At 39.4% G+C, this 12,291-nt stretch overlaps 1 protein-coding gene across 10 annotated transcripts in view; it reads left to right on the forward strand.

Annotated features, from left to right (window-relative positions):
- The window catches only part of CCDC83 (coiled-coil domain containing 83), a 152,952-nt gene that overhangs the window by 80,445 nt on the left and 60,216 nt on the right, over positions 1–12,291 (forward strand). For all 10 annotated transcript variants that reach the window (NM_001131532.3, XM_054523620.2, XM_054523613.2 and 7 more), the window contains 2 exon segments: positions 5,818–5,909; positions 9,460–9,528. Coding sequence is in view for 9 of the 10 variants with exons in the window: in XM_054523620.2 (XP_054379595.1) it covers positions 5,818–5,909; positions 9,460–9,528 (161 nt within the window). In the remaining variant the exon portion in view is untranslated.

Below are 12,291 nucleotides of genomic sequence, written 5' to 3' on the forward strand. Positions count from 1 at the left end.
GCTTCCTTCTTTCATAATTTTCCTGGAATTCTCCTCCAATAATTGTGGGGTTTGCGTTAGGCTGCTTTACATGCAAGGAACAGAGATCAAGTCAGGCTATTGTTGGGGGCTGGGAGGTTGCTGTAAGTGAAAGAGGATATTAAAACTTTTTAAAGTCTCAGTTTACACTGAGGTGGCAAAATGAGATGAGATACCACCACATAGATTTGCAATTTGATGAAGAAGAAAACCAGTTTCGCACTTTGACCATCAAATTCCAGTCTATACAAGAAGTTAGAGAGGCCAGGAAAAGGTTGTTAGAAATTAGGGGACAACTTTTGGAAAGAGCTTTTGGTGTGCTATCAGTCCTACTCTTTCCCCCACCGAGGAGCAGGTAAAAGGTAATTCCTCCTCCATTTCAAATCCGGGTGAAAGGTCTTCAGAGAGATTTCTCAGATGGATCAGTATGTGTCCCCTGCAGTCTGGGCATTCAGGTCTAGTTTATGACTCATCCCTGAGAAATCTAGGGAGTAAGTGGCTGAGGAGCTAACCACGCTGACAGCAGAACACAGAAGAGGTGGCTGCTGCCCTGGGCTGGGCCTGCACTCCCGAGTTTGTCAGGGCAAAGAATGGAGGAGTGTTTCTTGTCGACTTGTTATGAGAGGGAGTTGGGGAACAGTCATGTGAAATCTTGCTGGAGACAGCTGACTAGGGTGTTGGGGGCCGGTGATAGGTCCCCAACAGAAAAACAGGGATTTTGTATGTGTAGGAGGGGAGTGCAGAATTGAAAACCAGGGACCAACAGAAAAGTTGTTACCAACTTCTAAGGACAGTACTTGCCCTGGATCAAGGGAATGCAGATGAAATCCCATTTGAAATGGGGAAGCTTGTCCTCCAAAGAACCTACTAAAACACTCCCATGAGACAATGTGTCAGCCTTAAATGCCAGCTAGGTCCAGAAAGTAGACATGAGCTTGAGACAGTATCAGTCAAGTGAGAGCTTTCTTACTGTTTTCCATGTTTCCCTCTTCCCTTCAGCACTGAGAGAGGAATCATGGAAGCTCAAGGCAGAGGAAATGGCAGCAGGCCCAAGTTAGAAAAGGGGATTGGCATAACTTTGAAAGAAGTTTAAATTGTTGCAATATTCTGGACATATTAATTACTTGTCGGAGGACCTTTTGTTACCACAAAGAAACCAGAAGTCAGAGGATTTACCATATATTTTATTGAGCAGAAGTCAATAGCCTCACAGTATGAGTTTTAAAGGAAAGAGACAAAAATTAAGTTGCTTGACTCCCCAAGAGTAATTCTTGTTGGCTGTAACACAAATGAGGAAAGGGAAGACTGAAGACAGAATGATATCAGCGGTGGTCCTAGGCCTGGCTCCTCCCCACATTTCTCTCCCCTGATCTGTGACTGTCCCTCTCATTGGCACCTCTGCTTTGCTCTGCATACCTGTCCCCCTTCTCTTCTACTTCCCACAGAACAGTTCTTGCAGTATTCTCCAGCCTATTTCTAAAGACATCTGGTGCCATCATCCACCTTATCAAACATGACCAACGGCCTTTGTCCCTACCACCTCATGGGTCACCAGTCAGCCCCAGCACAAACTGTTCCTTGGTCACCTGCCTTACTCAGCAGCCTCTGCTGAAACCCAGGGGGCAAGGAGGAGAAAACACTTAGAGCTGCTTCCCTGAACTTTAGCTAGAATGGGATATTGGGATACTAGTATAGAAAACAGTCACTAACATATCCAGGCCAAGGCTACTTCTCCTCAATAAAAGGAAAAGGAATCTTAGATTAAGCCCAGGAATAGAGAAGGTGAGGGGTTATTACAAGTCATTAGATAATTTACAGTCACAGAGCATTTTTATTTTTGTCCTTTACTGGGGCACAGGACAGGGATTCTTGAAAGTTCTTTGTACACTAACAGCGAATTTTTTAAAATTAGGTTCAAGACTCCTTACAAAAAAGTAACATTGTTTCTTTGAACGTTAATTTTCTTGCCTATAAAATCAGAGTCCCTAGGTGATCTCCAAGAGGACTCACATTTCCAGCATTTGCTTTTCCATGTCTTGTCTAATACTTACAAGTTCCTTTGAGTTAGATAGAATTAGGCCAGTTTAAAGATAAGAAAACAGGCCCAGAGAAGTTAATTGCCCTAACCAAAGTCACAATGTTAGTAACAAATGGAACAGGGATTTGAACCTAGGTGTGTTAGGCCCCAAATCCATCTTCTTCAAATAGTCCCCCTGAATCTGTGATTCAGTGAGTTGCGGCGACTCTAAAGAGATTACTACCTGGCCAGTGTTTCTGCTAGCTCCTGTTCAGTTTTCTGCAAAAGGGACTGAGAAGAGGTCACTGCCACAGGAGAGGGTCACCACAATGGAGCTATGTGACCCCAGAAGTCAGAGAAGAGTATATAATAAAGCTCTCAACAGGCCAGGAGGGGTAAACCAAAGCAGAGCCAGACACAGCAGGGAAGGCGGAACAGTGCAAAGCAAACTTTAGCCAGTACAGTGTGGGGTCAGCTTCTGGGAAGGGACCCCATTAGATGGGGTGTCTGAGAAGCAAGGAGTTTTCTGCACAGTCCTAATCTGCAAAGCTCCCACTTGCAGTGTTTCGAGCTTTTACGAGGAGACTTTTACACGCCCCACTTTCTTTGGCTGCATTCACCAATAAATGGTTAATTGTTACCAGAAGCATCATCTGAATCACAAAGGGTAACAATAAGATTCTCACATTCACCCTTGTCCTGGGTACTGTGTTTTTAAGAAGAAAAACAGTCCATACACTTTTATATGGAAGTTGGAAGAGAATAGAATGTGAATATTGCTTTTTCAGTATTAATAAGGCAATAGAGAAAGCTACATCTTTAGTCAGAGTGTATTTGATAATCTATTTTTAAATTATTTATAGCAAAGAATTAATACTTCATGTTATCAAGCTCCAGGTTTTATGGTTTCTTTTAGATGCTAAGAATGTAAAATCCATTATGCTCCTGATCCATTGCAACTTTTAGATTGATTATTGTGTTTTGTTGGGTAGAAGTTCAAATAAATAACCAACATTAAGCTGATGGGCTAGGGTAAATTGAAAAAAGAAATTCCATCAGAAATGAGTTTGGAAGGATTAAAATATTCATGAGATTAGTTCAAATAAGTAAGAAAAACGCAGGCTGTATAAACGGGAATATGTAGGTTGGAATAATAAAGCCTTCCACTTCTTATTCTCTAGATGTCAAATTAGACTAACTCCAAAAACCTAATGAATTCTTGCTTATGAACTACTGCCTCACTCTAGTCCATCTCTATTAGAGGCAGAAACTGCCCTCTCCTAACCACCTTTTCTGGGCACCCCACAAGTTAGGAGAACTCTCCCTTTCTCTCTCTCTCTACTCCCTCTTCCCTTTCCCACCCAAGCTGCTAGAGAAGGGGAAGAACCAATATTTGCTTTCTGGTGCTGAAGCCTCAGATCACTGCCCACCAAAGACTTGCAGTTTGCCAAATTTGATTTTCTTCAAAATATTTTTTGGCATGTATTGTGTCCCAGGGATCCAGTAATGAAAAGATATGGAAGAGAAGTTTTTACTTTCTGCTCTCAGCGTTTTCATCTAATAGGAGAAACAGTTATGCTAGTACAAAGTATAGACGAGGGCTCAATAACTCTTGCCCAGCTCTCTGGCCTGAGTTCTGGTGGTAGCCGCCTTAGCTGGGCTCCTGGTCAATCGAAAGACCAGACCTGCAGATCTCCTTCCCTACAGCATAAAATCCCTGAGGGTTCTGCTTTGGCTGACTTGGTCTGTGAAGAAAATTTTCCCTTTGAAACAATGCCCTAAGTCAGGGGTCCCGAGCCCCCAAGGTCGCAAGCCAAGATTAGTCTGTGGCCTGTTAGGAACTGGGCCACACAGCAGGAGGTGAACAGTGGACAAGCAAGTGAGTCTTCGTCTGTATTTACAGCGGCTCTCCATCACTTGCATTACCGCCTGAGCTCCGCCTCCCATCAGATCAGCAGAAACGTTAGATTCTTTTAGGAGCGCAAACCCTATTGTGAACTGCACATGTGAGGGATCTAGGCTGCATGCTCCTTATGAGAATCTAATGTCTAATGATCTGTCACTGTCTCCCATCACCCCCAGATGGGACCATCTATAACCAAGAAAACATATCACAAGGACAGGGTTTTTTTCTGTCTCAACCAGCAATATTTGCAGTGTCTTACATACTGTTTGGCATACAGAAAGAGCTTGATAGTTACTTGTTGAAAAAAGGAATGAACAAATTGGACTCATTTGTCCAGCTTTCTTATAATGTAGAATCAGGGCTCCCACTGATTCTACATTATAGTGAGTTGTATAATTATTTCATTGTATATTACAATGTAATAATAATAGAAATAAAGTGCATATGTAATGCACTTGAATCATCCCAAAACCATCCCCCTCTCCCACCCAGTCTGGGGAAAAATTGTCTTCCACGAAAACAGTTCCTCATGCAAAAAAGGTTGGGGACTGCTATCCTAAATGGAAATAAGGTTCTATAGTACTGTTAGTACAATACTGTTGTTTAGTTGTAGAATAAGTTAAGTGAGCCTCTGGACCTGTCCAGAAATCTAGCAGCCATGATTTTCAACATCATTTGTATGGGAAAATACTTTCTGAATTTCAAACAGTTGCCCTGCCTATGTTACATAAATAAAGCACAACTAATGGGAACATATAACACAGAACTAATAAAACACAACTAACTTTGATTATTCTCAGATTAACTCGTTTGGAGTCGTACAGTTTCCTCATTTTTCACATTGCTGACTACCTGACTCAGTCCCTGAATGTTACCTCCTCAAAAAAAGGAGGAGGTAATCTGATCACCCGATCTAAAATTGAGAATTTTAGTTTTTCTTCCTCATACACATCACCACCTGAAATATTATTTATTTACCTGCTTACTTATTTATGATCTGGCTTCCCCATTAGAATGCACATATCACAAGGACAGGGTTTTTTTCTGTCTTAACCAGCAATATTTGCAGTGTCTTACATATTGTTTGGCATACAGAAAGAGCTTGATAGTTACTTGTTGAAAAAAGGAATGAACAAATTGGACTCATTTGGCCAGCTTTCTTATTCTCCACTCTTTAAAGCAGCCTTTCTGTCACAGTGTCTCACAGTCCTTAAGAAGGGATATTGATTTCATGATCTCTAAGCATCTTTCAAGGCCTAAAATTTTATGATTCTTTGCTCTCTCAATAATGACATTTGTGAGCATATGAAAATCTCGAGAGGACAGAGAATCCTGTGCTTCATTTCTGTCTGTATTTCTCACCTGAGCCTAACTTATAACCAGGTCTATCAACTTTCTCAGCCCCCTTAATCCCTCCCTCCTCTCCTCTCCTCGTTCTGTCTTTCCTCCCCCAGGAAACACATGCCAAGAATAGTGGAAATCTAGTTAGATGAAGTCAGACAGAATGCTACCGAAACAGATAATAAAGTCTTCATACTTCTGTTGTGGAGTAGTAAGTTGCGGGATATGAAGAGTAGACTGCCACACAAATGCTAAACTGTTTGAAATTCTGCCTTTGGAGAGACAGTCCTTTGAAAATACAAATGTTCTTGTGTAAGAGATCTTAAACTAATTCACATTAAGGTATTAGTAAATTATTAGATCATATCTTCTAATTGGAGGAACTAGATTCTTCAGTACCCTGAAAATTCAGAAAAAAAATCTTTAGAAAGGAGAACTGAGGATGATGGAAAATAAAATTTACTGACATCATAGTTTTACCTAGAATCAGGTTTGATAAGACTTTTAATTTTCTGTTTATTTATTTTTTTTAAAGAACACTATAAAATCACTCTGGAAGATGCCAGAAAGAAAATAATCAAAGAAACTTTGTTGCAACTGGACCAAAAGAAGGAATGGGCCACACAGGTATAATTCAATTTTCTTAAAAACAGAACAAAACAAACATTTTCCCCCTATTTTTTCTTTGGGTATATTATAGTGGTTAAGAACTTTGGATAGATTCTCAGATTTGGGATGCTCAACCTGTAATAATGGCTATAACATAATATTAAAATAAAAGTTTTGAACGATTTATAAAATGAAATATAATTTGTCTAAAAAATACTTTATTTTATATCCAAACCTAAGAACGTGGATTCTGAAGTTAGACAGTTTGAGTTTAAATCACAGTTCTACACTTACTGGCTGTATAATGAATTTGTTACTTAGCTTTTCTGGGCCTGTTTCCTAACCTATAAAATGGAGAATAATACTAGTATTTACCTTAAAGAAATAGTGTGAGGATTAAATGAGATGATTTAAGTACTATAATCTCTCACAAGAAGCAAGAGCTCAGTGAATTTTTTCTTTTTTTGAGGCAGGATCTTGCTCTGTTGCCCAGGCTGGAGGGCAGTGGCACAATCACAGCTCACTGCAGTCTTCACCTCTTGGGCTCAAGCAATCCTCTCACGTCAGCCTCCTGAGTAGCTGGGACTACAGGCATGTGCCACCACTCTTGGCTAATCAGTGAATTATTAATCAGTTATTTTTTTAAGTATAAGAAATATAGGTTGAGTATCCCTTATCTGACACATGTTTCAGATTTTGGATTTGTTCAGATTCTGGAATATTTGTATTATACTAGTTGAGCATCTCAAATCCCCAAATCCAAAATCCAAAGAAGTCTGGGCTGGGTGCAATGGCACACTCCTGCAACCCCAGCACTTTGAGAGGCCAAGGCGGGTGGACTGCTTGAACTCAGGAGTTTGAGATCAAGCTTGGGCAACAGGGCAAAACCCTGTTTCAGCTAGTCCCAGCTCAGTAGTGCCAGCTACTTGGGGCACTGAGGCGGGAAGATTGCTTGAGCCCAGGAGGTCGAGGCTGTAGTGAGCCATATTTGCACATGGGCAACAAAGTGAGACCTTGTCTCAAAAAAAAGAAAAACTGAAATTCTCCACAATCTGAAATTTTTTGAGAGCCAACATGATGCTTAAAGGAAATGTTCTTTGGAGCATTTTAGATTTCAGATTCTCACATTTTGGATGCTCAACCTGTAATAACAGTTGTAACAAAATATTAAAATAAAAGTTTTGAATGAATTATAAAATGAAATATAATTTGTCTAAAAAGTACTTTCTTATATACCCAAACCTAAAAGAGTATATTCTACACTGCTGGCACTTTAAAAATTTGTGATATAAAATATTTTTAAGGCATAATTTTCAATCTTATATGTTCTCTAATTCCTTTGTTTTTACACAAAATATCTGATTTTTTTTTTTTTTTTTTTTTTTTTTTTTTTTTTTTTTTTACAGTCTTGACCTCTCTTCAAACTATCTGCAAAATCAGTGAGGTCCCCACTAAGACTGTCTGTTCATCTGGGACATTTTTTTCTCAGAATCATAAACATCTGGTCTTTTTTCAAAAAGGTTCCTTACTGAATTTCAGTTGCTGTTATTTGTTGCATCCATGTTGGTTCAGTTGTTCTTTTAGTCTTACTCTCTTATTGCATTATTTTTACTAATTTACACAAATACAGAAGGTTTTGGAAAACTGATCAGCAATTTGTTTGCTCATGCAATTCAGCCACTTTGTAAGTGAATCTGACTCACTCACATGGTGAAATCAACCATTAAGTAATCTGACCATAGTTAGACGATTCAAAGTAGATATATAGGCCAAATAAGCCTATAATTTCAAGCATATATCGCGAGGACTATTCTAAATATTCTTTCAAGCATTACACATTTAAGTCCCTCAGCAATCCAGTAAGCTGTAGAGACTTGCTAATGAGGAGACTGGAGCACAGAGAAGTTTTATGACTTGCCTAGAACAAGTGGGAGAATCGATATTCATTTCAGGAGGGCTCCTTCAGATCACTGCTCCTAATCACTAAACTATACATTTTCTTTTCTCCACATAATGTCGAACACTCACATGCTTGAATGAACTTTCCTCATTTTAGCTGGCTATTTTATCATACAGTTCAACATCCTATAAACCCAGTGCTGTGCAACCTTAGATGCACATTAGAGTCACCTGAGAAATTTTTTTAACCCAGGTGATGCCTGTATCTCACCCATAGAGAAGGCTGATATATTGCCCTGGGATGTTGTGTGGGCTTCTGGATTTTTCAAAGCTTCTAGGAGATTCAAATGTGTAACTAAGGTTGAAATCACTGATCCACTGTTGGTGAATCCAGCCATTAGCCAATTAACTTCAGTTAGGAGCAACTTCTTGCTTTTGTCCAAATGAAATTCTATGTTGGAGGAAACTAGAATTATTAGTTGTAGCTGGAGTATAAAAATTCCCGGCTCCTAAGGAATATAGGTCCACTTGTAATGTAATAAGCATGACTTACAGAAAAATTTTTACAGCAAATCTTTCAACTCTTAAAGACTTTAAGAGGGCTGGGCGCAGTGGCTCACACCTGTAATCTCAGCATTTGGGGAGGCCAAGGCGGGTGGATCACTTGAGGTCAGGAGTTCGAGACCAGCCTGGCCAACATGGTGAAACCCCATCTCTACTAAAAATACAAAACTTGGCCAGGCACAGTGGTGGGCGCCTGTAATCCCAGCTACTCAGGAGGCTGAGACAGAAGAATCTATTGAACCCAGGAGCAGAGGTTGCAGTGAGCCAAGATCACACCATCACACTCCAGCCTGGGTGACAGAGCAAGACTCCGTCTCAAAAAAAAAAAAGACTTTAACAGATAAATTTACCCTTAATACACTTTTAAATCATTTCTGTCCCTGTTTGTGATCTAGATTATTTTCCTTAATTTTTCTTCTTTTGATCGTGCCCTTCAGTTACTAAATATTGAATTTGTACCATAGTATCCATATAAAAGCATCTCGCAGAGAAATACAGTTGGTTATTCACTATAAAATTCTTTTCAATATCTATGTAATTGAAAATAAATTTATATTTTATGAACCTACTGACAAAGTAAGACTTTTTTGTCTTCTTTGTCTAAAATGCCTTTCTTCAGGAGACTAGCTACAGCCTACCCTGAAACTACTTGCTGTTAGATTTACAAATAAGTATGTTGTTATTACTGACATGCAAAATCTTTTCAAATTAAAAAGATAGTAATCTGTTCATGTTTTTGCTATATGTTGGATTATGTCCGTGACTATAAACTTAAAGAATGTTTGATCACTGCAGTTTAACCATCTGAATTGTGAAACATGATTTCACCATAGCAGTCAGATTCGGTCACAATGGAGGTGAATTGAATGGTCAGTTACACATTGTCCAGTGCTCCAAATCACCTGTAATAGACAGTGTAAATCAGCAAAAGCAATACAATAGGATAGTAAAGAATGAACAACCAAACCAAAAGTTCTTAAGTATGTTCCTAAAGTAATTGCAGACACAATCTAAAATGAATGATCAGGATAACTGCACATCACTGTTGCTAAAATTGTGAATCAGCATGTGGCAACTCTTCCTTAATCCAGAAACTTTCTTTTAGAATGCTGTAAAGCTCATTGACAAGGGCAGTTATCTAGAGATCTGGGAGAATGACTGGCTCAAAAAAGAGGTAAGTGGAATTTATCAAAACAAACAATTTTTTCGTTCTCATTTTTTTAACTGGAAATGACTTTTAATTATGAACTGAAGTCATGGGAAAAGCATGGTACCATGACTGACTGAGATAAAATAAAATTCAAGTGGAGTCCTCATCTCATTACAAGCTGTTACTCAACAAATATCATAAATAATCTCAATAATAATCAGAAAAAAATGTTGGGGTTTATAATTCACACAGTAAACTCAAATGCAGTTTCTTTATGTCCTAAAACTTGATTTGGTCTTCCTCACGAACCTACTTCCTCCTGGGTGATGGGGCAAGTCTAAAGGACCATTCTAAGCTGATTCTCTGCTGGGTTAAATTGCCTCTTTTGAATGACATGTTCTCCTTTGGTCTGTACCACTGAAATTTGAACCAGATAATTCTTTGTTATGAGGTACTGTACTGTTTTCTCTAGATTGTACATGCTGGTCCTCTGCTCTTACTTCCATATCTCCTTACCCTCATCTGTCTAGAAAACTCCAACTCACCCTCAGGCTTGGACTTTGATTATCAATTTCCTTGTGAATCATTTTGTAATCTCTCCAGGAAATCTTGGGAGCTCCTTCCCCAGTGTTTTCTTGTTTTATTGTAACTCTTGCTAAAAGATGTTGAAATTGTCTATTTATGCGTCTGTCTCATTAATACACAGAGCAGGCTATATCTTTTCAACTATATGTCCATGGCACCTGATAAATAATCTGCGCTCATTAGTTATTGAATGACTGAATGTCAATGAATATAGATATATTCATTGAAGGGATTAATCAAATAAATAGCTTAGATCATAGGTTAAAACCTTTGTGAATTGTTTATTGTAGTTCAAGATGGTAGGCTGCATCCTACCCCTCCTGAGGGCTCACTGAAATAAAATTATAAAAATTATAAAAATACAAAAAGAACTCATCCACAAAGAGAACAAGAGGAGTTAACTAGCAGGTGAGATTTCAGAAATCTTCTGAAAGACAAAAAGTAGATGTGAGAGTATGTTGTTGGATGAAACGAGAAGCTATTACTTGGGCCAGATGTTACAAGAGAACTACAGAAGATGTGCAAAACTCAATGTTTTTGGAAACCTGGGAGATTCTCTGCTCAGAGTCTGTGTGTGCTATAGATGGTGGGAATGGGAACTGGAGCAGAAAACAAGAGGGTTACTTGATGATCTGAATAGGGAGCATCTGTATCAGTAAGCATCCACCATCACCCTCTACAATTTCCCTCACATACCAGCAAAGTGTTTACTTTTGAACTAAGAACCTGACGACTGTCCTCTGAGAACACTAAACAAATTATCAGATAAAGGCAAAGGTTTCTAGTGTAGACATTAGATGTTTCTGTGCCCCCACAGAAAATCCTTCCTATGTTGGCATTTAGGAAGCCACAACCTAATATCCCACTCTTGCCTTCTCATCCTTTGGGATTTGCCAGTTCACACCACCTGCCATACCACATACAGTCTCCAGTCCACATTCCCGTTCAGAGGAAAAATTTGGTATGAAAACAGACCTATTTACACAGTGGTGGGGAAAATCCATGCCACTCCCCGGACTTTTCTTAAATATAAATAGACATCCAAGGACCACCAGGCATTTGAGTACATTTGGCACAACAGAAGAGAAAGACCAAGTGAATTAACGAAAAAATAAAAAGTAAACAATAACAACAAAAACAGCTTGTGGAAGAAATAGAAAATTTTAGGGAACTGTGAAGGTCTTTTGTTAGTATAATCAAAATAATCTGGCCAGGCATAGTGGCTCACACCTCTAATCCCAGCACTTTGGGAGGCTGAGGAGGGCGGATCGCTTGAGGCCAGGAGTTCAAGACCAGCCTGGCCAACATGGCAAAACCCCATCTCTACTAAAAATACAAAAGTTAGCTGGTCAAGGTGGCTCACGCCTGTAGTCCCAGCTACTTGGGAGGCTAAAGTACGAGAATCGCTTGAGCCCGGGAGGCAGAGGTTGCAATGAGCCAACTTCCCTTCAATGCATTCCAGCCTAGGCGACAGAGCGAGACCCTGTCTAAAAAAAAAAAAAAAATTCTGGCCAGACACATTGGCTCACACCTATTATCCCAGCACTTTGGGCGACCAATGCAGGCAGATCACTTGAGTGCAGGAGTTTGAGAGCGGCCTAGGCAACATGGTGAAACTCCATCTCAATATATATATACTTTTTAAATCTGAGAAGGCATTTTATTTATAAAACAAGATGCTTTAAGAACAAAAATCAAATATAAGACAGGAAATAGACCAGGCATGGTGGCCCATGCCTGTAATTCCAGCACTTTGGCAAGTCAATGCAAGAGGATTGCTTTAGCCCAGGAGTTTCAGACCAGCCTGGGTAACATAGTGAAACCCCATCTATACAAAAAATAGAAAAGTTAACCAGGCATGGTGGTGAGCACCCGTAGTCCCAAATACCCGGGAGGCTGAGGTGGGAGAACTGCTTGAGCTCAGCAGGTCAAGGCTGCAGTCAGCTGTGATTGAGCCACTGCACTCCAGCCTGGGCAACAGATTGAGACTCTGTCTCAAAAATAAAATAAAATAAAATAGGGAACAGAGAACAACTCTCAAAACAGGGAGGACCACAATACAAAAAAAAAAAAAAAAAAAGGAAGAAGAAAAATAAGAGACATAGAGTACTAATGTAGGATGTACAATATCCAACTAATACAAATACACAGTAATTTCAGAAAGAAAGAATAAGAACCAGAGCAGTGGCTCACTCCTGTAAT

This window comes from Pongo abelii, chromosome 9 (genome assembly GCF_028885655.2).
Source record: "Pongo abelii isolate AG06213 chromosome 9, NHGRI_mPonAbe1-v2.0_pri, whole genome shotgun sequence".
Lineage (NCBI taxonomy): Eukaryota > Metazoa > Chordata > Mammalia > Primates > Hominidae > Pongo > Pongo abelii.